Source organism: Ylistrum balloti, unplaced genomic scaffold (genome assembly GCF_031769215.1).
Source record: "Ylistrum balloti isolate Yb309-2 unplaced genomic scaffold, AGI_CSIRO_Ybal_v1 Utg370228, whole genome shotgun sequence".
Lineage (NCBI taxonomy): Eukaryota > Metazoa > Mollusca > Bivalvia > Pectinida > Pectinidae > Ylistrum > Ylistrum balloti.
In genome coordinates, this window is record NW_026782189.1 from 222,239 (window position 1) to 249,676 (window position 27,438).

At 37.0% G+C, this 27,438-nt stretch overlaps 1 protein-coding gene across 2 annotated transcripts; it reads left to right on the forward strand.

Annotated features, from left to right (window-relative positions):
- Positions 1-8,707: 8,707 nt before the first annotated feature.
- LOC132551963 (protein Son-like) lies at positions 8,708-27,064 on the forward strand. Of its 2 annotated transcripts, XM_060216108.1 has the most exons (14): positions 8,708-8,757; positions 10,443-11,657; positions 11,917-12,181; positions 12,496-12,612; positions 13,093-13,356; positions 13,730-13,824; positions 14,031-14,197; positions 14,487-14,822; positions 17,492-17,602; positions 18,291-18,413; positions 20,985-21,132; positions 21,641-21,757; positions 23,947-24,062; positions 24,805-27,064. In XM_060216108.1, the coding sequence occupies exons 2-14, from the start codon at positions 10,508-10,510 to the stop codon at positions 24,919-24,921; spliced, it is 3,126 nt and encodes a 1,041-aa protein (XP_060072091.1). In that variant the 5' UTR covers positions 8,708-8,757; positions 10,443-10,507; the 3' UTR covers positions 24,922-27,064. The 2 variants fall into 2 exon arrangements, with proteins under 2 accessions (XP_060072091.1, XP_060072092.1); XM_060216109.1 differs by lacking the exons at positions 21,641-21,757; positions 23,947-24,062; positions 24,805-27,064 and having other exon boundaries at positions 19,946-21,015.
- The last annotated feature ends 374 nt before the right edge of the window (positions 27,065-27,438 follow it).

Below are 27,438 nucleotides of genomic sequence, written 5' to 3' on the forward strand. Positions count from 1 at the left end.
AAAGTTAGCTTTTTTGGTATCAGCACTTGTATTGAATAGCTGAGTTATGAAAGACACGAGGTTCTAGGTGTGTTCTATAAGGTATGTCACACTTCTACAGAGAGTACTTGAGTTGGACGGACCTTGGCGTGACCCGAGGTCAAGAAAGTCCTTGAAGGATCATCCAAGTCCTCAGCCTCCTCTTCATCCTCCTCCTCCTCCTCCTCCTCTCCCTCCTCAACATGATTGTCCTCGACGTCCCTGTTACTTTCCTCATTATCTTCCATAGAATTTTCTGGAACGTTGTGGACAACCTGAATGATCTCGGAACTGCCTGGAGATTCCTCTATTGTCATACCTATGGGGATGGAGGCCACAATCTCCGTCGCTTGCCTGCTCGGCGGAGTGGCACTAGAAATGTGCGTCCGTATATTGTGCTGGCCTCCTGATCGAATGCGTTCTTCTAGATCTCCTTCAGCTTGCGTATTTTGTGTTGGGTCGCGTTGATTATCCACCATGTTCTGATAAGTCCTCAACAGCTCCTCACGATCTTGCTCCGATCCGTCCGGAACGCCGGTTATGTTCCGTAGTTCATCCTCCTCGTCGAAATCATCACCAACTTTACCATCTCGTGGACTATCAGGATTTCCAACGTGTTCTAACTTGTCTGGTGCGGACTTTACCGATTTCAGAGATTTCTCACGGAACCGTCTCTTACGGTTAGATGCGTTTGATTCTAAACCTTTTCTAAGTTGAATTTCACCTTGCGTTAAACTCCCTGAGGATGGTGGGTAGTACTTTGCTAACTCATAAGGCGACATTTCGAATGGAAAATATGCATTCCTCGATTTCCTATACTTTTTCAAATCGATTTCTAGTTGAGTCTTTAGTTGTCGCTCGACTTTAGTAGGATTGCCTACCTTACTAAGGAGGTGTAATGAGTTTGATATACCCCCTATTTTATGCATGGCAGATCCTCCAGGGTCCGTAAAACTCATTTCATCATAACCTAACCTAGTCACAACCTTCTTCCTAAGCGCCTTACCGCCTATATGTATAGAAGGGAGTGTACCCTTCCTGTCGAAAGTGTCATAGAAAGGCGTAGAAGGTCTAGGGTCTGGATCTTTATCCATATATGCGAAATGTTCGGGTGGATACTGATTTGTCGCCCCGTCGGAGTACGGACTCCACGCATGTCCCTTGTGGTACATATTTTTGAAAGGGTTGAGGTATTGCAGTGACCTTCGGCTACTGTTTTGTAATAAACGATCGCCATTTAGGTTGACCATCGATGGCCAATCAACAGCCTGGCGTTCCTGTGATTGCTGAAGTCCTGTTTTTATTTTTGTCGGTACGTCATCACTTTGAATTTCCATCATTGTAGATTTAGCACGCTCTCCTCTGGTGATGAAACCAGGCACGAAGCTTTGTGTGTGTTCCACTACTTTTTTCGGCGCATTGCTCTCGGCACATGGATGTAACTTCGTTTTTGATTTTGGTGATTGTGGACCTTCCTGTCGCCTCTTATTTTCTTTCAGATCCCCTAAGAACATTTCCAGTTTGTCGGGAGATGGCGAGGGAGGGACTGGAGATGGGTCACGTACCTTCCCTTGTCGGAGCGCCATTTGCTGTTCATACCGATCGTAGAATATCGGAAGGCTATTCTCGCGTCGCCATACCTTCTTAACAAAAGGCTTGAGTTCTACGATCGGTAACGGGTCTTTCTGTGTATCCTCCTGGCCTCCTTTCTGAGATTTTCCAAACATTTCCTGCCGCTTAGAGTCTATTCTACTAAGACCAGGACCAGACCTGCTAGCCATCATCGACATCGCCATGTCTTCATAGGAACCCTCACGTGTCCAGCTGGTAACAAATCCGCTCTCTCACAGGGAATCAGGAGGCGATAATTTATTGAAAATCAAATTAAATTGTCTGTTCAGTTGAATCTCCTTAATGCCTTGTGGATTGAAAGGAGATATGCTAGTCCAATTAGATTTTCTATTGAGTAGTTTAGAAGTGATCATAGTTACGTTCTAGGCTGTATTACACGTACTTACATTACGAGCTATATATAATCCGCTGTTTTGATAGAGGTGTATAATCCAGTCTGGCTAATTTGACGATACGAAAGGAATTAAATCCCCAGAATGTCGATATCTCGTCCCCGCCACATCCTCGTCCTCTGATAGTGTACTCTTTGACGATGACCACTATAATCAGCCCTTTAGTGTCCAGATTTGGCCAGTTTTGTAAATGGTTCACCCCGCGAGTTCTGTATGTACCATGTTGTCTAGAGCGCTCGGGGTTCACTGCCTGTTAATGCACACGGTGAAGCATGTCTAATAAGTGTTAAGACGTCTCTAGTATATTAATATATATACAATTAAGTCCAGTATTCACAGCCGAAAGCTGGCGGAAACAGCACGCACAGTGAACTAAAGTTTTTACCTAGACTTCATAATTCAAATCTATACAGGTATTTTACACTGGAATAAAATCAATGTTACGTTTCTGAATGTATATATATGTTTGCTTGCTAAACACTGAGGCACCACGGTGTGATAGTTACTGTATTATTCGGTGTGTTATTAGAGGTCCACCACAGATATACAAGGTCGCTCCAATATGAACAGACTGCAGTAGACGATCGTAGCAACAACCGACAACAAAGTATCTGCTGGGCCTCCACTGTATTGATTTAAATGTCTGATTCTCCAACTGTCGTCGTTATGCCGTGTTTGTCCTTTAACCCGTCAGAGGCTCCTGCCTTCCGAAGTCCGTTAGCTTTACCTATTTACAAAACTTCCTATTTCAAACTTTTTCTCTGAATAATCTGTTGATTTATTGTCAAAATTTAAACATATTGGCCACCAGTTGTCAGTGTTTGTTCCTTCGATGATGATTTTGGTGATGATTGTTTTTTTAAACCATTGATGTTTGTATTTTGGTTTTGGGTTAAGCGGATGATATTAGTAACAACTGCGGTTAGGTCTACGAAGCACATGGAATTGAACACTCCACCGATCGAGGATCAGTTCATTGAATAGAATTGTTTAATCACAATAGATAGGCATTGTCATTAAAATGAATGTTCTCTTATCGTGTATAAATACACATAGAACTCAATATCACACACACAAAAAAAGAAACGATTAATATATGTATATTATGCCTACATTATATAGTGAATAGGTTCTATAGAATGGAACACTGGTACGTTGTCGGAGAAGATCCGATATAACTTTGCTATAGACACCCGATTAGAGATTTAATTAAGACATAATTAATACATATCAATTCGTACAAATGTGCCCCATTGAGTGTTTTAGCCTTGCTTAGTGTTTCTGACTAAACATGAGACAGAGAATACGGAGGAAGTTACTAATTGATCGTGGCTTACTGTGGGCACCTGTGTGTCAAATCAATACCTTTATCTGCCTGATTCTATTGATGACTTGTCGTAAGTGACAAGAGGATAGACATCAAGGTGATGTAGACGTGGCAAAGGGCTCTCTGGTCTCTAACTTTCTTGTTTTTAATTTTTTTAATGTTTAATGTCCTATCTGTAGCTATGGTCGTTTAAGGTCTAGGACAAAAAATGTTACAATTATATTATATAAAAATTATCCAATAAAGGTTTGTCTGTTATTAAGGAAATGTAGTTGAACAAGCGTTGCTAAGTATACTACAATATCAGACTACAACCGCACTTAACCAGACTTAATATACACATTTGATTTCGTGATGCCTTACCGAAACTAGCTCCATAGCAATTAAGCGTCATCCTCTTTGACGTTCTACACGTTATAAAACAAAAAAGCAGTGCCAGCAGTTTTACAGCGACGCCCTGTTAATAGTATACAGTATCTTTCTCCGCTGTATATCTAATTAACTGAGCTGTTTTACGTCTAGAAAACGTCATCAATATTTCAGGATTCCATGTATAGAAGCCGTGCTTATTGCGTGTTATAGAAGCGCAATGAAGGGCATCGACAGAACCTTTCCATATGAGCTATTTAGACAAACACATCGCAATTTATTACAGCTGGTCTTCTGTCATATTTACAGATTGTATACAACGTGCATTGCATGTCGATCGATAAATATTACATCATCTAAATAAATATCACGCAATTCAGAAGTTCTTAGTATTGAAAAGCCAATTTACATGAAGCTGATGAGGCTCTGTTCGCACTTTTATTTATGATAAGATATAACAGTAAATTTGTTCGATTTCATTCTAACCTGCCTCGTCCGTTGACCTTCCGATCATTATTGTTATTTCTACCAGCTATCCACTTCTAACAAGCTTTAACTCAGTAATGCTATATAACCCGTCCTATTTGTACTCCAAACAGTTCAACTTGTTAAACAAGAAGGGTGCATAGTTAAGTATATCGTTAAAAAATGAAAAAAGAGAAAAACAACATGAACAATATAGGCACCAAAACATAAGGAAAAACAGCTGGTACAGTATAGACACCAAAACATAAGGAAGAACAACATGAACAATATAGAAACCAAAACATAGGGAAGAACAACATGAACAATATAGACACCAAAACAAAAGGAAAAACAACAGGAACAGTATAGACACCAAAACGTAAGGAAAAACAAAAGGAACAACAGGAACAGTACAGAACTCTACACAGGTACACACTGCCAGTAGCGTATTGGATTGTCCGTTATGACGAAGATATAAGAACCAAACCTTATATATTATGTATTTCCCGAGCTGATTCCTAGAATAGTGAGATAATCTACCCCTTAATTAATACCATTTCAGTCTTACACTACCTCTCCCGTGCCTCAGTCGTTAATTACAACAACTCTCTCTACGTGTTTATCGTTGTATCTACCAAGAGTCCACATTGATTATCTATACAGAAAGAAAACGTTTCAGACTGATTGATCTGAATACTTTGATGTCCCTCCCCTTTGTTTCACGGCCCTACAGTTGTCTTCATGATAAATTATTGATAAGTACTAGCTGCATTTCATCTTGAATGTTAGTACATCACGGCGGTACAATTTTAATTTCCGCGGGCAAATCATATGCCAAGGAATTCAATTCAGTAATGCGAGCATATATTTACACGATAGCCAATGTGGTGTGGACATTTTCGGTTAACGTGTGTTATTATATATAAGTAACACGCCGTTCATGATACACATAATTACATTTCTCATTTTTTAAGGTAAATTGTAAGTTAGTCTAGTAGCCAATACTGATCACAATACATGTACGCAGGAAATGTTACTGACTATTAAACTGTCGACAGAGAGTAAACTATATCTGTTCGGTAAGAAAACAAAAACGATGACGGCTGTTCGGTTAGCTTAAACAGTATTTAAGACTTGGTTTCAAGAACTGTCATTCGTTTCGATCAATTACGGTCCGTATTACAATCCATCTCGAATGGTTTTTTTTATTAAAGGTAGGGAGCGAACAGTGGAGGACTGAGTACTGGGACCGGCATATTTGACCAAATTGTATTTTTTTACCCTGAACTCCATGTGCATGCAGCGTTATAAAGAGATAGCAATGGTTATTGCGTTGTTACTTTATTGAAAATAAACGTACCGCATCACCACTATAGTGACAATAGAGAGGATAGTTAATGGGTATCTAAGACGATACGTGATCGTAGAAACAAAAGGAGCCGTCAGTAGGATGAGAAACACTCTGGGTAGCGATGGATGTGACAAGGACAAGAAAAAAATGGGATGCCAAGCGAGCTATGAATACAGTAGGTTATGGACATTGGTAAAAATATCTTGGGAGGCCACCTGGAAAATGGAAGATCAACACGCTATGTTCTTATACATAAAGAACAATGCTGCATGTGCACTTTGAGGACAGGCAGCCAATCTGGTATACGTACTTAAAGTATGTCAAGTTAAAATGACAGACGGACCCAGACACTTTCATTTGGCCAAAATTCGTCAATTTGGGAAAATCGGGAGCAGGCATGAAGAGCAGGGTAGGAGCAAGGAATACTTGAGGGCAGACATCCAATAGAGGAAGGGTTTCCCAGTAGACATTCGAAGCATGCTGCAATGACAATTTGCTGTAGTGGATCTAGTCAACTAAGAGGTTTGCTGTAGTGGATCTCCTAGTCAACTAAGAGGTTTGCTGTAGTGGATCTCCTAGCCAACTAAGTGGTTTGCTATAGTGGATCTCCTAGACAACTTAGAGGTTTGCTGTAGGGAATCTCCTAGACAACTAAGAGGTTTGCTGTAGTGGATCTCCTAGACAACTACGTAGTTTGCTATAGTGGATCTCCTAGTCAACTAAGAGGTTTGCTGTAGTGGATCCCCTAGACAACTAAGTGGTTTGCTATAGTGGATCTCCTAGCTAACTAAGAGGTTTGCTGTAGGGGATCTCCTAGACAACTAAGTGGTTTGCTGTAGGGGATCTCCTAGCCAACTAAGAGGTTTGCTGTAGGGGATCTCCTAGACAACTAAGAGGTTTGCTGTAGGGGATCTCCTAGACAACTAAGAGGTTTCCTGTAGTGAATCTCCTAGACAACTAAGAGGTTTGCTGAAGGGGATCTCCTAGTCAACTAAGAGGTTTGCTGTAGTGGATCTCCTAGTCAACTAAGAGTTTTGCTGTAGTGGATCTAGTCAACTAAGAGGTTTGCTGTATTGGATCTCCTAGACAACTAAGAGGTTTGCTGTAGAGGATTTCCTAGTCAACTAAGAGGTTTGCTGAAGGGGATCTCCTAGTCAGCTAAGAGGTTTGCTGTAGTGGATCTCCTAGTCAACTAAGAGGTTTGCTGTAGTAGATCTCCTAGACAACTAAGAGGTTTGCTGAAGGGGATCTCCTAGACAACTAAGAGGTTTGCTATAGTGGATCTAGTCAACTAAGAGTTTTGCTGTATTGGATCTCCTCGACAACTAAGTGGTTTGCTGTACAGGATTTCCTAGTCAACTAAGAGGTTTGCTGAAGGGGATCCCCTAGTCAACTAAGAGGTTTGCTGTAGTGGATCTAGTCAACTAAGAGGTTTGCTGTATTGGATCTCCTAGACAACTAAGAGGTTTGCTGTAGAGGATTTCCTAGTCAACTAAGAGGTTTGCTGAAGGGGATCTCCTAGTCAATTAAGAGGTTTACTGTAGTGGATCTCCTAGTCAACTAAGAGGTTTGCTGTAGTGGATCTCCTAGACAACTTAGTGGTTTGCTGTAGAGGATTTCCTAGTCAACTAAGAGGTTTGCTGAAGGGGATCCCCTAGTCAACTAAGAGGTTTGCTGTAGTGGATCTCATAGTCAACTAAGAGGTTTGCTGTAGTGGATCTCCTAGTCAACTAAGAGGTTTGCTGTATTGGATCTCCTAGACAACTAAGTGGTTTGATGTAGAGGATTTCCTAGTCAACTAAGAGGTTTGCTGAAGGGGATCTCCTAGACAACTAAGAGGTTTGCTGTATTGGATCTCCTAGACAACTAAGTGGTTTGATGTAGAGGATTTCCTAGTCAACTCAGAGGTTTGCTGAAGGGGATCTCCTAGTCAACTAAGAGGTTTGCTGTAGTGGATCTCCTAGACAACTAAGAGGTTTGCTGTAGAGGATTTCCTAGTCAACTAAGAGGTTTGCTGTAGTAGATCTCCTAGACAACTAAGAGGTTTGCTGAAGGGGATCTGCTAGACAACTATGAGGTTTGCTGTATTGGATCTCCTAGACAACCAAGTGGTTTGCTGTAGGGGATCTCCTAGTCAACTAAGCGGTTTGCTGTAGTGGATCTCCTAGACAACTAAGAGGTTTGCTGTAGGGAATCTCCTAGTCAACTGAAAGGTTTACTAAAGAGGATCTCCTAGCCAAGAACAAGTGAGGACGTAAGTAGCGACAGCAACAGGTAGCGGTAAGGATCGACCAATGCTTTGTTAAGTCTGATTGTGTTTTTCGTCATTTTACATAAAAGTTAGGTAGTAATGAGGCACATTTGTAGAAATTATATATTCAGGTCATTGCTAATGATTTTATATGAAACTGTTGATGTTGTTTGCATATAAGGATATTTATCTTGTCTTGTCTTCAAATTGCTAATAGACTGAGGTGATTCCGATACATGATATTTTTATTCCGTCCGAGTGATTGCGTTATCATTAGGAATTAGGAATTCTATCACACAGTAAAAAGTAAAAATTATTGTCATCTCCGTTTTCCGATGACAAACAGTATAAACATCGTAACTCTACTTGCTTGTCAAATAAAAGAGAGTACGATCTTGTCCCTAGGATATAACATGGCGGCAACGACTGGGATCGCTACTTTTATAGAATCATATGTACAGAGAACATGCATGTGATGTCAGAGTTGATTCCGATATCTGGGCAGTACACCCGTCCCTGGCCCAGTTCCCCTGCCTCTGCCCCTCCCCCTCCGCCCTTGGGATCTTTTTTCATATGTGCAGACTGAACGACTGCCAATATGCTGCTATTTAAAATACATGTAAATGAAACTGTCGTATCCTAGTTAATACATATAGTAGCAGATCGTCCATATAGGGATTGCTTGTAATTAAACTTGTTATGTAGGTTGGTATATCGCTGAAGTATGTGAGAAACTGAAGACTCTCTGCCTTTTCAAATTAATTCAAGTACAAATGTACCTGAAATAGTAATGATAATAATAATAATAACAGATATAATCCAGTTCGGAAATTGGCGTATGCGAACCGATTCGATAAATTAGAATGAACAAGGTACTTCCGGCTAAAATGGCGAGATGAAAATACATATCAGAATGTGACACAAAAATATTGCTTAAACATCGGAAATAGAGGTAATTCGCTATTTCAATACATAATTACTGTACTGTAGAATATATATTCCAAAGAACAAGCCCAAAATGAATGTTTTGTTAAATTATAGTCGCTAGCGTGTTGATACCATTGGCTTGTAAGTGTTAAAAGTGTTGTAATTTTGACCACAACGATGAATTTCATTTGCAATGTAAACAAACTGCAACTGCTCAATTTTAAAAAAGAAACGTGAATGTAGTCCTATTATGCTGAGATGGAATATTAGTTATAAATGGCAGCACACTTCGAACATCTGCGTCTAGTTTGGTTAATTAATTTGTTTTTAATGTGAAAACAGATTAAGGACGGTATCGTTTATTGCTTAATAGTCCAATTTGATGAACGGCAGGCATTTCACTATCAGCACATTTTAAACCACATGAGATTCGCACTCACTGTGATGCTTCAAAAACAATGTTTTCCTAGCCTCCTAAAGTGAAAAGTAATACACTATTGGAATAACAAACGTGTTTATAAGACGTTTTTATTAATCATAAGTATAAAACTTGTCAACTGTAAACTACCATTTTACAAGCGGTAGCTGTGATCAGGTCTAAAATGACATACTGTGATAGCCTGAATCCGTTTCGGGGAAACCTATTTTTAGTGCATAAAAGTCAACCATCATTTTGCTTTGTAAAGTGATGCATGTTATTTGGATAATTCTGTTATCCTCCTGCTCATGTCGTAGCGGGAAATTTCTTACCAATTCATTTTCGTACCACATATATTTTAGTACTGGCAAAATTTCTAATGAGTAGCTTCGTGCTAAAATTATAATACCATTTTATTGGTCATTTTCTTACTTTAAAAAAATGATCTTTAATAATTATTTATTCTGATTATTATTTTTTGGTTACATTTCTTGATATACCACATTGAAGTTTTGTTTACTAAGCAACTCTTGCCGACATTTCAATTTTCAATTCCAGTTTGGAATTAAAAACATAAACCTAGTTTGAATCATTGTGATACTGACCTGGGTCGTTTGGTTTCTGACAAGTTTCAACTAAGCCTTTGTGGCCTGCATTGATGTTATCAGATCCACCCCAATGTATATGTGAAAGTAAAGTGCTATTAAAGTCCTAATGAACAGGTTTGTTGGTATAAATAAATAGCATAGGTACTTGATCTATTATCGTAGTTCCAAAACTTCCAAATACTTTGAATACATTAATTGAAACAAGTTATACTAAAATATGTTTCAGGATCAGACTCCTTTAATATGAATAATAATTATGTATATATTATAGTGAGTCAAGATTAGTGCTTAAAACTATATGGTTCCAACTATCATTGCATGCAAAGATTTGTCTCGCATTTTAAAAGTTCAAGTTTTGATATCTCTTACATTTTCATATATTGATCCTCTTAAATCTTCAAGTTTCTTCAAATAATTATATTACTATCCCTTTCCATAATCCCATTATGAAATCAATAATATTTCAAGCAAATTTTGTGATGTCTCATTTTTGCAGGTTTTTTCTTTTTACACCAGTAACCACAGAATAAAGATTTTCTTTCATTAAACCTTTGCAGACTTTATCTTTTAAAGATATACAAAAATATTTATTGAAAAAAATTGGTCATAGAGTCATTGAATAGTTTAAATGAAATAGCATATATGTTGTGATTTAATATTTCTTGATATGCTTTGTGTTTGCAGTATGGAAGGGCCGTGAGGGGCAGCCGTTTACTCTGCCTGTTGGTGGATTCCCTTGGTGCATAAGAATGGCCTCATCCATGGAGAAAGGCACTGCTGGAGTAGGGTCAATACCATTACCTGTAATGGACTCAATTCCTTTACCTGATGGTTCACCAAAAACTAAACCACAGACAAAGTCCAGGAAGCTCATTAAGTTAGTCAGATATGATGTCAGTAAGAATGAATCACAAATCCCTCTCCCAGTTACAAAGAAAGACCCACCAAAGCCAGTCAAGGAACTGATTGCTGAAAAATTAAAGCAATCAGACCCTTCAAATATGGCAAAGGATGCAGAGAGTAAGTGCTCTAGTGGTGACTCTAATCCAGTGTCGACTAACCATAACCTGTATAAGCTTAAACGCTCTCTGATGCAGAAGGAAAGAAATGTAGAGGGACCTCTAGAACAAAGTATAGTCGATGAAATGTTTAAAGACTTTTTGGCAACTAAGATGCAACAAATAGAATCAGAGTATCAGGGTAAAGCTGATGATGCAGTGTCAAAGAATGGTAAGTTTGGGGAGGTTGTATCATCTGTTGAAGAAATGAATAGACTTCTAGATGATGAGCTGACAGCTATATCACAAAATACCTCACAAAAAGGTGTCTGTGTACAGGTGGAGTGTTCTCAAACTCAATCAATAATCAACAGGAAGCAGAAATCAGTGGGGGCAAAATTAGAGACAAAAGGAAAAAGATCAAAATGGGACATGACAGAGAAGCTAGAAAAAGATTTTAATACAGACAGATCTGTTTCTAAACCGCAGGTAAAAGCAGAAAATGTATGTGGGAAAAGTTCCATAGTTTCCACTGATGTAAATTCCAAGCCCTCTTCTGATCAACAGAGCAGGATCAATATTGAATCACCTGGAGGCCCTATAAACATGGAGAGTACCAAGTCGTCATTTGCATTATCCAGTTCCATTACAAACAGAGATCAGGAAATACTAATGATAGATGGGACAATATCACCATTGCCTCCTCTCCCAGGTACAAAGACAGAAGAGGAGGTCAGAAAAGTAAACACAAACATTAACATCGCACTTGCCGCTCAGTTTGGTAAAAAGACTCAAACGAAGAAACAGATATCTCTAAAAATCAGTCAGCTTAGTGCAGAGATCATTTCATCAGGTGAGCTTACAGGAAAAGAATCTGAACGACAAAAGGCTCTAGAAGACGGTATGTATTTTACTTCTGACAGAAAGTCTTATTTAAGCATCATCAGAGGAACATATGTATTATTGCAGTCATTGCTAATAACCTGTTGGTTTTCTGAATGAAAAATAAGATTTTCACAAGGTATATTGCCCTGGTAATGATCAAAGTGAAAGTGAAGTTTGTGGTGTTTTGAAGTATTATGAATAAGGAATCGGAGGATACCTACATATTGTAACATGTTTGCAGGTGTTAATGTATGATAGTCTTTAATTTTGCCCAGGGGAAGTTCTTTCTTCAAACGATGATTCTGAGAAGCATGACTCGAATGATGAGGATAGTGATGAAGATGAGGGAAACAATGCAGTTTCAGAGACAGGGTCACTAAGCGACTCAGAAAAGGAAACCAAATCATCGAAATCAAAAAAGAAGAAAAAGAAGAAAAATAAAAAACACAAGAAAAAGAAAAAGCACAAGAGTTCTAAGGACCAAGAGAAAGATGATACAAAACGAGACGAATCAAAAAGAAAGCACAGATCACGTTCTAGGTTTGTATAATTGTTAAGCTCATGATCATCACAAAAAGGATAATCTTATACAGTTTGCATTTTCATTCAGCAATTCTTTCAAAAAGGATTTTTATTCAATAACTTTTTTAAAGAGTTTTCATCTTTGCAGTTTCTTTTATCTGAAGATGCTCTGCCTCAATTTTCAACCACTCTTTTTGAAATTGTGCTTTATTTATTATAAATAATGACAATCATTAAGTTGTACTTTCTCCATGTTATTTTGTCCACACCATTTTTGCTTCACAATCATATTTCAATATAATTCAATACAATATTTTTTTGTTTTTGTTTAGGTCTAAGTCTCCAAAGAAACACAAGAGCTCTCATTCTCCTGGAAGAAGGAGTCGCAAATCAAAATCAAGGTCACCAAATCGATGGGAGGATCGAGGATTTGATGCTTATGCTTACAGGTATACTGTTGTGTTTAATCTGTTGACAACTTCTTGCGACCAGTATCTTTATTAGAGAACCTGCTAATTGGTAGTGTCTATTTCCTTTATTTATTCTTTTATTATTGTGTCTTGTCAATTTAGTAGTAGACTCAGTTAAGCATCACAATATTTTAGTTTCATAATTCTTTTCTATGGTATAAGTAATTGGCATATTTAAGGACATTGTGGATGTTGTGCGATATCCTGTCCTGAATCTTAATAAGACCAGGACTCAAAGGAGCAATGTAAAACTTACGTAAATTCATATTGACTTTGAAAATGTTCTTAGAATTCATTATAAATGGGACAGTCACCAGCCAGTACCAGTCAACTGTCTTCAGCATAAACATTTTGCTATCATACTTTTGATGACATTCAACCATCCAATTTTATAGTATCAGATGGCAACAATGCAGAACAAATATAAATACTCATTTTCATGTTGTTTCTACATTAAAGGGAAACAGGACGGAACAGATCTAGGGATAAAGATCGAGGTAGGGGCAGATCTCGAGAAAGATCACCAGAGAGATCTCGTGGCAGATCTCGAGAGAGATCACCAGAGAGATTGCGGGACAGATCGAAAGATCGAACAAGGAACAGGTCGCGAGATAGAGGCAGGGAACGAGGACGACCTGACAGAAGGTCAAGAAGTAGGTCACTGGATAAGTCACTGGACCTCCGTGTGAAGATTGACAAGGCCAAATTAAGGGAAATAGCCATGTAAGTTATTGCGATAAAAAGGTAAAGTGTTTAACAAAGAAACATAACATTGCATGTCCGTACTTTCAAATCCTGTAATGACAGTCTTGTCAATAATCCTAGGTAGACAGCCTTGTCAGTAATCCCAGGGAGACAGGAAAACAGTATATTGTAAATAAAATAGGAGACCTGAGTAATTATATTAGTTTAAGTTTTAGTTTCAAGTATTTGTGTAGATTTTCATTACAGCTTTATTGAAGTCTGAAAATATTGCAGTGTTTTGTAGAAATGTACACTTATGTTACAGTAAGATAGTTTTGTTGGTAATGAAGTCTAACCATCGTACGTCTGTAGATATTATGGTGTTATGTAGCTGTGTACACTTGTATTACAGTAAGAATGTGTTGGCGATGGCGAAGTCTGGTCATGGTCCTTCAGTAGATATTACCACCATCAAGGCTGGAGGCACTTCTGTAGATGAATTGACAGGTAAAGCTTGAGATTTATGATCATTTTCTGTACTTCATTAAAGTAAATAATTGTTGAAAATTTAACAGTTGATCCCTAGTGAAATAAGATGCCTCTCCTTGAAATCAGTAATTCTGGGAGAGTGTGTTCTTACCAATATTGTTAAATTTTATATAGTAGAACATACCATGAATGTACCAATTTATTTGACATTTATCTTTGTTTAGATTTTTGTAAACGCATATCATCTAAAGAGAAGAACAGAGGCACAGAACCATTCCTGTCCTCATCATCTGAGGAATCAGAAGTAGACGAGAAAGATGAGGAGGAAAGTTTTATCCATCATCCGTTTAAAGTGCGGGATCCTTCTGCTAGTATTGTAATGAACATCCGAGTGAGCAGCTTTATATTTCTTATCAACAATTTTAGAAAAGTCAAGGGGAAATAATAGATTAGAATTATATGTGAATTTTTGGTTATTACCAGTAAATGCTAGAAGTAGGTTGTGTAAGGCTTGATTTTTTTTCTTATTTTTTATTAATTGTAGGATTAATTTACTACAGCTTATAAGCTATATGTTGGAATTTTAAGTGTTGATATTTGGTACCATGTCTATAATGCATGCACATTATAACCAAGTGGTTTTGTCTCTATAACAACTGATGTCATTGTCTTATAACTAGAATGCCAAACCTCTGCCAGTGCTAACTCCACAAGAAAAAATCACTGAGCAATCCAAGCTAAGGATGCAGTTTCCAGTGTCTAGTGGCAGTGTCCATCGCTTGAAGGAGCCAGAGTGGGTCCCTGTACAAAAAACAACCACCAATGCTGTGACTTTGCTGACCAATACACCAACTACAGCATCTCTTTCAGCCTCCACTTCGGCAGCCATGGCCATCTCTAACCAAACTTCACCTGTTGCAAATGACACAATTCAATTTAAACCACCACTGCCACCCTCTGACCCTCCACCACCACCACCACCTGAGGAAAGAGTCTTTCCAGAGACAAGCAACGTGGTGAGTATCTTTCTTAGCATCAGATTTAATATTTGTAACAGTCATGAATCTGTTAAAACTGCATAATCAATATGACCATAATCTTTTTGGTTGTATGATTGAACTTTGATTCTATGATGGATACAGTATAAGCATTTACTGTATTTTCAGGATAATAAGTCAACTTTTTTCCTTGTTAGTTGGGTGTGTGGCTAACATACAGATGCAGCTTATAAGTGGACAAAAAAAAAATTGGGAGAATGAAAAAGAATTGTTGAATAACTTCACCAGTACTACAGTTTTTACGAGTACCTGTCTACATATATTGGGCCTGACTGAGGATGTTATGTACAGTTTACTAAACAATATCTCCATCATTTTCTGTACTTTAAATGTTAACAAAGGCCCCTGCATGCTGACCAAATTCTTATAGTCCCATATTACTTCTCCTTGTAAGTTACACCAAGCCAGTCATATCATAAACAAGCATGTCAGTCATTCTAGAATTTGGCTCATAACCTATTAAGCCGGAAAAGCAAAAGGCTGTTGTAAACATCCGCTATGGCTTCCAAGTAAGTCCAGAAGATATGATGGTGATGCATATTAAAAGGTATGATTAATTAAATTCACAAGAATGTTATTTCTACTTCATTCTTCAAATCATCCTTTATATAATTGCAAATGACAGTTCTAGATGATCTGTTTCAGTCACAAACATGTGACAGGCAGGTACTCATAAAAAAACTCAGTACGGTCTCTACTCCAACACTGTTAGAGGTTTCACATGGCGAGAAACTTATGACAGGTGCCGTGTAGTCACAGTTGGTACAATAATGACAGATAATAAAACTGCTAACAAGTGGCCCTCTTGTGTTATAGGAGTATACTCCTGTACAGGTTTACTGGTATACTTCCCATTTTGTTTTCTTTTTTTCCCTCCTGCCAATTTTTTTTTCGTCCACATATAAGCCACACAGGTATGTAAGATGCACTCCTGAGTCACGAGGATAAACAGATCAGCCTATAATCCAGAAACAAACTGTATGTATATTGGAGGATCAGTATATTGGAGGGTGTGGTATGTATATTGGAGGATCAGTATATTGGAGGATCAGTATATTGGAGGGTGTGGTATGTATATTGGAGGATCAGTATATTGGAGGATCAGTATATTGGAGGGTGTAGTATGTATATTGGAGGATCAGTATATTGGAGGATCAGTATATTGGAGGGTGTAGTATGTATATTGGAGGATCAGTATATTGGAGGATCAGTATATTGGAGGGTGTGGTATGTATATTGGAGGATCAGTATATTGGAGGATATTGGAGGTGTATGTATATTGGAGGGTGTAGATATGTATATTGGAGTAATCAGTATATTGGAGGATCAGTATATTGGAGGATCAGTATATTGGAGGATCAGTATATTGGAGGGTGTAGTATGTATATTGGAGGATCAGTATATTGGAGGATCAGTATATTGGAGGATCAGTATATTGGAGGGTGTAGTATGTATATTGGAGAATCAGTATATTGGAGGATCAGTATATTGGAGAATCAGTATATTGGAGGATCAGTATATTGGAGGATCAGTATATTGGAGGGTGTAGTATGTATATTGGAGGATCAGTATATTGGAGGATCAGTATATTCAGTATATTGGAGGATCAGTATATTGGAGAATCAGTATATTGGAGGGTGTAGTATGTATATATAGGAGGGTGTAGTATGTATATTGTAGAATCAGTATATTGGAGGATCAGTATATTGGAGTATATCAGTATATTGGAGGGTGTAGTATGTATATTGGAGTGTAGTATGTATATTGGAGGATCAGTATATTGGAGGATCAGTATATTGGAGGGTGTGGTATGTATATTGGAGGATCAGTATATTGGAGGATCAGTATATTGGAGGGTGTAGTATGTATATATCGGAGGGTGTAGTATGTATATTGGAGAATCAGTATATTGGAGGATCAGTATATTGGAGAATCAGTATATTGGAGGGTGTAGTATGTATATTGGAGGATCAGTATATTGGAGGGTGTAGTATGTATATATCGGAGGGTACAGTATGTATCTTGAAGAATCAGTATATTGGAGGATCAGTATATTGGAGAATCAGTATATTGGAGGGTGTAGTATGTATATATCGGAGGGTGTAGTATGTATATTGGAGAATCAGTATATTGGAGGATCAGTATATTGGAGGATCAGTATATTGGAGGGTGTAGTATGTATATATCGGAGGGTACAGTATGTATCTTGAAGAATCAGTATTTTGGAGGAAACAGAATGTATTTTGGAGGATCAGTATATTGGAGGAAACAGAATGTATATTGGAGGGTGTAGTATGTATCTTGAAGAATCAGTATATTAGAGGGTACAGTATATATATATGTGTAAGGGTGTAGTATATATATATATATTGGAGGGTACAGTATGTATCTTGGAGAATCAGTATTTTGGAGGATCAGTATATTGGTGGGTGTAGTATATATATAACGGAGGGTACAGTATGTATCTTGGAGAATCAGAATTTTGGAGGAAACAGAATGTATTTTGGAGGATCAGTATATTGGAGGGTGTAGTATATATAAATCGGAGGATACAGTATGTATATTGTTTATTAGTAAATACTGACAAAAATCATCCTTTTCAATTCAGAAAATACTTTATTTTTTAGCCAATGGATATTGGGTCTATAATTTCTGAACGTCTGCTTGCTGTAAGGAAGCTTCAGGAAAATCCCAAAGATATTTCAGCACTGAGCAACATAGCAGATGCCCAGAAAAAGGTTTGTCTGACACCAGCAAAGAAAATACCTTTTATTAGCTTCCCAACCTTAGTAATAGCACTGAAAGAAAGTATGTTGTGGCTGTTTTGTCGGTCTGTCTACCTTATTGTACCTTTAAGATACTATATTATAATTTATAAATTACAATGTGCCACAATCTCTCATCCTTGATACTCCAGGAGCTGTGATCACTTTCGCTCTCTTCACACCTGGAATATTTCATGGCAAAATTAAAGGTTGCATGTATGACACCTTATGGATAAGACGAGAAGTCCAGTTTGATCCTTTGATGTAAATCAAACAAATTTCAGATTTTGTAATGGCTTTTAAGTTGGTGTTCCTCCTATGTTATCTTCAAAAGGAGTATATCAGCTCATGATTGGTCAGTTTTTTCTCCTGGAACCAATGAAATTACTTTGCTTGTACCTGCAATTTTGCCATGACAACTTCAAGGGGTGCACAGAGTGAAAGTGTTTGTGACCACTCGATCATCAAGGATGCAATCTCTAAACTGTCACAATAATTCAGATTACCATGGACACCTGAACTAAACATCACATAACATGTTATACAGAAAATAGCTCTTGTTTTGATAGGTTGATTGGGAAAACTTCATGGAAAATGTCTGATCACTTGGTTCCTTCTCAAGCCAAGGAAGGACTCAAATTTTTGCTTGTGTTCCCTACAGGCCAGTATGTGGGCTACATCCAAACAGTTGCCAGGCCAATTTATAGGCTCTACTGGGGCACAGATCCTGACCCCAGATGAACTGATGGGCCCAGACAAGCGACACCAGGCTTGGGCCAAGAAGGTAACACTTGTGTCATATTGTATATTGTACCCCATCTCCATATCATCATTCAGTTGAATTTGTTTGCATTCAAAATTAAGGTAGCTTTTATGGATTGTTGTGGTAAACAAATGAAGTAAAGGCAAAAAGTATTGAAATATAGGAGTTGGTTTTGTTTGTATACTGCAAACAGAAAACAAATAAAGGATATGGAGGATGTCTTCCTTTCTAAAGTACTCCTAAATCAAACAAATGATTTATTAAAATATACATTGTTTTCTATATAGCATCATGGGCATTAATAAACATATTGCTTAAAATTGTAGTTTATTATACACTTCAAGGAACACATGTAGAGACAAACGATTGGTAGGTACTTGGTATGCTGTACAGAAGAAAAATAAAATGATATAAATTACTCTTATGTATGTCTGAATGTTAAAGGAAAAACAAAACGTCTTAATTATTGATATTTAAAAAGTCATATGCTGCTTCTTAGAGAAAGAATTTTATGTGTTAGATCACTGAAAGAGTATGACTTATGTATATACATCACGTAATAACCAACAGGAACACAAAAGTAGAACCAAATGATACAGAAATATTTATACCTGGATGTAGGAGATCATATGTCAGACTTTCTGAAAAAAATATTTGATACTTTATATGGTTTGGAAGGAAAGCAGTACAAGCTCAACTGAATGATGAGGCAACTGTCTATTTCCAGGTTGTAATGGTAAACAGACACCTGTCTGTAGTCGGACACTCCACACAGATCCTCCATCGCCATGGACACCTCTGTGCCTCATTGTGATCCAGTTAACTGTTGTGTGATATCCATGGTACCAGTCATGTGACATCAATAATTACAGGATGTCTGTTAAGATATTAGATTAAAAGGAAATATTTTGGAAATGTAATGATTACAACTGAAGAGGCATTGGAAAGTACATCGATATCACTGACTGTATCACAGAATGAATCACATTGGTGGCCATTCTTACCATTATACAGACAGATGTTTCTGTACACTGTTGGTGTAGTGCTTTCAGTACATAAACATCCTGTCTGTGTTTTAATAAAAAAAACCATCAACATATAGTATCACAGAAGCAGTTAAATGATTGTGACTTTAAACTTTGTTTTGAAATATTCGGTCTGAAACATTGCTAAAGGAAATAATGTTAAAGTAACATAAAGTTTGAAACTAGAGGAAGATTTTTTACGTCAAAAACAATACTATCTGCTTCTATCATACATATCTGTGAGCTGGAAGCATAAAGACATTGCACCTACTATTCTCTAGTCAAGGTCTTATTTATAAGTGATAAACAAGTAGACTTACATATTCAATATATATTGGTATCTTCTTGTTTAAATATTACTTGAAATTCACTGACTTGTATTTTCAGGAAGACAGGTGTTTTTTTCAGTTTCAAATTTAAACAAGAATATACCTTAGGGGAATACTGTATGTTTAGGTACTTGCATTCTTTAGAGTGCTAGGTTGGTAGGTGCAATTTTTATGCTTCCTCTCATTTAATGGCCAACAGCTTCCGTAAACAACAGCTCCCTGTCACCATAACAACGACAGATGGTGTCACTAGGAGACCGTATTTGTGTGACCTTGGCCTTGTGTGTCACCACACACCTCCAGTGAACAACGTGTGGTAAGTCCAGGCAGCACATCAAGCCAGGAAAAGTGCCAGTTCATATGCCAAGGAATTTTGTAATCATTGTTGTGTTATTTGTCCTGGTCAGTGTTGCCAGACAGGTATGCTCTCCATCAGTGAAGTTAATTTGTCAATAACAAAGTTTTAAGCATATTGGATAGCAATACATCATATATTCTTTTTTTTCTGCAATTGCCAATTTTTTTATGCAAGCACCTTATTGGATGATTGAGTGTTACTTTTATGGATTGAGTTATGGCTTTTGCTCACCATATGTAGATGATATGAACATAATCTAGTTGTAATTTAGAAAATTATGATAAGAAAATGAGAAAGTTTAATTTTTCCCTTTTAGATTTTAATTGTGAAGGTTTAGGTGTCTGTGTTATAAAACTATGTTTTTTTCAAACAATAAAGTCTGTGCGGGTCAGTTCACCACAAGACACGCATAAAGAATTTTTAAGATTCAAAAATGTTTCTTTTGTTATCTTTGATCATATGACTAAAGCCTTGAAATAAAATGAAATAAATTGGTTCATGTGTTCTTCTTTATTCCTATTGGTTAGCTTGTAAAGTCCTGAAGGCTACATAATATACTGGAAGTACCAGATTTTTTGTCTTTAGATTTTCTTGGAGACAAGATGTAATGCTAATTTGAACTTGTTTATATTAAATGTGTTTTCATGGACAATATTGCTGTGTATCCATATGTTAACAGAATTAGTAAAGAAATAAATATTGTGTGTTTTTAACTTGAAAATTGTTTGACCTCTGAAATATGCACAAAAGCAGAGATGTAAATTTAGAAAGCACAGGAAAGATGTATACAGATGTATGTAGATATGTATGTGTTGTGTATGTTACCAATATCTGACATAGTACTTGTGACCAGGATGTAATTGTCTGTCTGTTACTACAGGACCAGTTTCAGAAAGCAGCACCTGTGAGTGGAGGGATAGGAATGGCACTGCTGCAAAAGATGGGCTGGAAACAGGGCACTGGTCTGGGAAAGAATAATGAGGGCTCACTGGAGCCACTTAAACTGGACATCAAGACTGATCGCAAAGGTCAGTTTGAAGTGGTAGCTGACTGTCTGAGGTGTCTGGGAAAGATGGATAAGTGTGGATATACTTTTGAAGGTTTATTTGTATTATGGTGGGGAAAATATGGCTAAAATCATCAGTGATATGTGACTGGTAAAGCTGATTTTTTTTTTATTTTTCTGTGACAGCATGAACATCTGGACAAATGGATCTATTTCTATACCTCAGGATAGCAAAGCTATGATTTAAGAAAAAACTTTACCTACAATTATCTATATCAATCAACATTTCAAATGTAAAACATTTTAACAAGATGACATTGAAATGGAAATTAGACCATAATGATCTTGTTGAATGATTGCACTGATGTTTTTTTTTCAAATTTATTAATTCATTGGACAAATAGAAAAGAAAAAGTTGTTCTCGTTCATAGTTCCAGTAATGTAATTACCATAATACCAGGTAATAGTTAACAACATTGCTAACATTGCTAACATAGGGTTACACATTTCTGCAACATGTTTCTATTCAGGACTGACATCACAAGAGGAACATTCCAAGCGAGGGCGGGGACATCATGGAGGAAAAGGCCAAAGTAAAGGTGCAGCAGGAGGGGGCGGGGCAGGTGTTTTCACACATGATCTCTCCAGTGAGTACTAAAGAAGTGAAGGTTAAAATTAAACTTTTATTTATTTAACAAAAATTGCAAAACAAATTTTTCCAACTTATACTAATCACTTTTGTTGGCCTGATTGAAAGTGTGCTAAGGGTCTTACTGTAGGTAGAAACCAGATAACCAGGTGAAAAGCCACATGATCTGGCAGGTGAGACCATACTTTGGCAGGTGAGACCACACTTTTTCAAGGCCTGCAGGAATGAAACTCTATATGCCGAGGTGAAAGGCGAGTGCATTACCACTTGACCACACAATGTTACATGTGCAACACCTGACTTGTGTTAGAATTATTGAATTTCTTCAGTCAGTACTGGATCACAATCCAGAATATGTTTGACTATCATTAAGGTGAAGCATTAATATGGAGTGTCAGCTATCTACCAAATGGTTTACTACTATTTTCTACTGAACCTTCATTAGAGGTTTTACAAGGTGTTTGTCGTCTGTCCGTCATCAATTTTTTTCCTTTAAATAACTTCTTCTCAATAACCTATGTCCCAAATGTTTTGATATTTGGGTGGTATGTTCCAAGGATAAGGCCCAACAAAGTTTGCAAAAAGAGGTCATAGGTTACAAGGTTAGATTTGTTCAAACCTTTAAATGACTTCTTCTTATGAACTAAAAAAATCTAAAGGAATGATACTTGATTGGTATGTTCCTATGATGAAGCCTGACAAAGTTTGCGAAAAAAGAAATGACCTTGACTTAAATTTAAGGTCACAGGGGTCAGATTTGTTAAAACCTTTAAATGACTTCTGTACATGAACTAAAAGGCCTTGAGGCATGATATTCAGGTGGCTAGATGGAGCATTCTTTGTCCTTAGTTGTACCAGTTTGATTTTGGGACTGATCAGGAAGAAAAAAAGGCCTACAGGTGGCCATCTTGGATATTGACTTCCGAAGATTGTTATCGCTATTTCTTAAGAAGTACTCTATGGTTCTCTCTCAAATTTCATTACTTGTGCCAATTTGATTTTGAGACTGATCAGAAAAAACAAATGGCTTCCAGGCGACCTTTTTGGATTTGGCAGGTGAAAGATTATCATTGCTATTTCTGCAAAGGAATGTTCAAATTTCTTATCATTAAGAGCAAAAACAGAGAAGAGGAAAGAAGGGAAAAGATCCAACTTTCAAAGAACAAATAAAGATCGAACAATGATGGGCACTTAGATCAGTAAAGAGGGATGAATACTAGCTACTTATTCTTCATGACCACTTAGTTGATAAAACGCTTGTGTACAAGATATCATGTGAACATCATGATGGAGTTTGATCAAATTCACACCATAGCATCACAACAACATGGTATACATCTAATTAGTTTTTAGTGGTCTATCAGTCAACATTAAAAGTCAAAGTTCACCCTTTATCGCTTTTACAATAAAAAAGTTGCGTACAAGTCTCAACAGATTTAGTTGAAAATATAAAAATAAAGTCATGGACGGTAAGCCTACACAAGTCCCTCCTTACTTTGTATTATAGAGTAAACAGTGCAAACATCATTCATTGACAAATTTATGTTTATCTCAATAGCTTTTTTTTATAAAACTGGTAAAGTTTGATATCACTATTATATATATGATTTCAAATTTTGTACTGGAAAGAATTATGAGGGGCAAGGTTATGATAATGGGTCAGCAGTATGCTTGGACAAAGGACTGCCCACTTTGTTCAAATTAAGAGGGGCACAGTTATGATAATGGGACAGCAGCATGCTTAGACAAAGGACTGCCCACTTGGTTCAAATGAATTACCATTACACACGTTCAAGTCCACGATAGTCAAATAAGTTTAAAACTTCTAGCGACTTCTTCTTAATAACTCGGAGAAAATGATATGTGGCCTATAGGATGGAGGGATGAAAGACTATCAGGTTTGTCTGACCTTGATCCACTTTCAAGGTCACAGAGGTCAAATTTGTTAAAATGTTCAAACAACCTCTTCTCAATAACCAAGGGACCTAAGATAATGATATAAGGCCTCTATCCCACGCAGATAACAAACTACCAAGTTTGGGTAATAGGTTTTTTCAAGTGTGCAAAAACTGACTTAACTAATGAAATCTGCTTTTTAAACTGCAGAACAGGTGAATGACTACATGGACTTTTTGTTGACATTGTGGAATAACTAGAAAATCTCTTTGTTTTGATCTTTGTTCCTAGGTAAACACCCTGTATCAGCCTTAATGGAGCTCTGTAACAAACGGAAGTGGGGACCACCAGATTTCCAGCTCATTCATGAAAGTGGACCAGATCATAAAAAACATTTCCTCTTCAAGGTAAAAAAAGAAGACAAACAACGTAAAAATAAGTGATCTTTTTATCAATTAACTCTATAGACTGTTATTAACATTGTTGCAAAACATGGTAACTAGAAATTATGAAGTGTCATTCATAATATAATGAACAGCACTTCATAATTAGTGATGCATCATGTAATAACTTCTGGTTATTCATCTTTTTATAAATGACACTCCATAATTTCTAGCAATTCATCATGTTATTAACGACAAACCAGAATTTGTAGTGATTCATTGTGTTATGACCAACACTCTTTCTGGTGATTCATCATGAAATGACCAATATTCTGTAATTTCTGGTGATTCATCATAAAATGACCAATATTCTGTAATTTCTGGTGATTCATCATAAAATGACCAATATTCTGTAATTTCTGGAGATTCATCATAAAATGACCAGTATTCTGTAATTTCTGATGATTCATCATAAAATGACCAATATTCTGTAATTTCTGATGATTCATCATAAAATGACAAATATTCTGTAATTTCTGGAGATTCATCATAAAATGACAAATATTCTGTAATTTCTGGTGATTCATCATAAAATGACAAATATTCTGTAATTTCTGGTGATTCATCATAAAATGACCATATTCTGTAATTTCTGGTGATTCATCATAAAATGACCAATATTCTGTAATTTCTGGTGATTCATCATAAAATGACCAATATTCTGTAATTTCTGGTGATTCTTTACTGATACTTTGTATGATTTCAGGTGATAATAAATGGAAGCTCCTATCAGCCATCTGTTGCCAGTAACAACAAGAAGATGGCCAAGGCTTCAACAGCAGCTGCCTGCCTCCAAGAACTGGGTCTTATTCCAAGAACCTGAACAGTCATGAATCCAAATTAATGTTTACTTGACCCTTAAGTTGTCTTGTACCTAAACGGTCACAAAGCCGGAACTCTGGGTGTTCTGATACTGTGCCAAACCATCTTGTACCTGAGCTCTTATAGGCCAGGACACTAGATGGCTTAATACTGCACCAGATGGCTTGTACTACTGGAACAGAACTGTCACAAGCACCAAGCCATTCTGTGCACGACATTTTGAGAGGCTACAACTAAGTGTGCCCATGCATTTTAGCAGGTGCAACATTTTAGAAACTCAAAAAATACTCACGAGGTGGTCTTCTGCCTAGACAGTCATGTGTTGAAGTGATTGCCAGGTCTACAGCCTAGACTGTTGTGTGTTGAAGTGATCGCCAGGTCTACAGCCTAGATTGTTGTGTGTTGAGGTGATCGCCAGGTCTACTGCCTAGACTGTTGTGTGTTGAGGTGATCGCCAGGTCTACAGCCCAGACTGTTGTGTGTTGAGGTGATCGCCAGGTCTACAGCCCAGACTGTTGTGTGTTGAGGTGATCGCCAGGTCTACAGCCTAGACTGTTGTGTGTTGAGGTGATCACCAAGTCTACAGCCTAGACTGTTATATGTTGCTGTGATTGCCAAATAAGATGTAAAATTGACCTGCTTTTGAGTTCTTACATAGAGTGTTTGGCTTAACATATAAGGACAAGAAACTGTGATATAATGGGAATATTTAATATCAATCATCAATCTCATACATCTAATCTCATCTAATGATTTCAGCTTCAAATGGCAGTTGATAAGAAATACCATCCCTGTGTTTTTATGTGTTCCTTAGTAGTTACTGGAAGATGAGCAATGTCTTCCAGACAGACATGACTTCTGCTGACCATGACATTTTTATGTTATAATTTTGTCTATTTCTTACTATTTCATGAGAACAAGATGGAAATTTTGAATTGTTACATAGAAGCACTGTGTATACTCACATGGGGTGGAAGGTTAAGGAATTGTCCATACAAGCAAGTCCAAACTCTTGTACAAGTTCACATTGCAATGTTCTAGCTGAAAAAGGGTTCAGTGCTGCTACATGAATATGCACAAGGAAACTTTTGAGACATTGCTCTGTAGACTTGGTTGTCTCCCCTTGGAATGAAGGCAAGCTTATTGTTGTAGAAATGGTTGTTCTCAAAGTTATTGTCATTTCTATTCTAATACAATCTTGCTTGGGTCATAACATTTGAACTAATTGAGGTATCTTGATCAAACTTGGAATATGACTGCATCAACCGTAGACAGTGTTCAGTACACTAAAATAAGGTCACTATGACCTTGATCTCATAGTCAAATGTCAAAAAAGTGCAAAATTACTTGTAAATTCTTTTTCTGTGAGCCATAATTTCTGAAGTGTCAAAGATATCCTGATAAAATTTTGAGCTTAACATGAACATGTTAGGCACGCCACTTTCAAATAGCATATCGATTCATAAATTTATGGCAACCATTAAAATTATAGCAATTGGAAGGACAGTCATTGGCTGTCTACAACCATGCTGTCATTTTCTTTTAATTTTCTAGGTTTCCTCTTTTTTTGTTTTTTTGTTTTTGTTTAATTTTGTTTTATATTGTGTGAGTGAGGTTATGTGTGTGTGTGTGTGTGTGTGTGTGTGTGTTAACTGAAATCATGGCAAACATTTGTGTACAAGGTGTGTGTGTGTTTCAATTGAAAATATGAGATATGTGCAGCAGAAGGTAAAACAATTTGTATACCTGTCATCTGCTATGTGTAGCCGTGTAAGCAGGGCATTTGTGTTAAAATTATGGATGTGTAAGTATTATTGTAAGTTCTACACATGTTTTACCACTTCAGGAATCATGTCTTGTATGATATTGTACAAAGGAAAACTTGTGTGAACAAAACTTTTAACAAATAAATCAAAATTATTGAAGAAGAAGAAAATATTCAAGCTCATTAAATAAATGTAAGTGACTAAAAGAATAGATACTCATGCAAACAAATTGGCTTTGGATTCAGATGTATGGACAATGAATGGTTATGTCCTCTAGAATTCATGGGAATGTTACAGTTGTCATTCATTACTTCACTAGCAGCTAAAAGTTCCAATTGCGGTGTGTTGGGTTCTAAAATAATGTCTTTCAAATTACAAAGGAAACAAATAAAATGAACCCGCTATGCACAAAGAGTTTATTCTTCAAGTTAATGGAATGTAAATAGCACATCTATTAAGTGAGTAGTCAAACAAGGATTAAGTTAATTCGCTAAATAATGGCCATCTGACTATAAAGACCTTTATATGAAAGAGGCAAAATAGGCCTAAAATAGATTGCTTAACTACTCTACACCTTACATAGAAGACATTGTTGGTTCATCAAGACATTTTCTACAAACTTGAAATCATTCTTTATACGTGCTCTATATCATTGCCATTAATCTGGACGTTTGCGTGTTGGAAAAGCAAGCTACAGGTCCAATATCAAGACCCTTGGCCTTTTGGTTATTGAGAAGAAATTGCTTAAGCAT

Coding starts and splice junctions, on each gene's coding strand:
- LOC132551963 (XM_060216108.1), top strand. CDS start 10,508: ATGGCCTCATCCATGGAGAAAGGCACTGCTGGAGTAGGGTCAATACCA. Junction 14,823..17,491: donor TTCCAGAGACAAGCAACGTG/GTGAGTATCTTT, acceptor TTTATTTTTTAG/CCAATGGATATTGGGTCTAT. Junction 24,063..24,804: donor AAAAACATTTCCTCTTCAAG/GTAAAAAAAGAA, acceptor GTATGATTTCAG/GTGATAATAAATGGAAGCTC.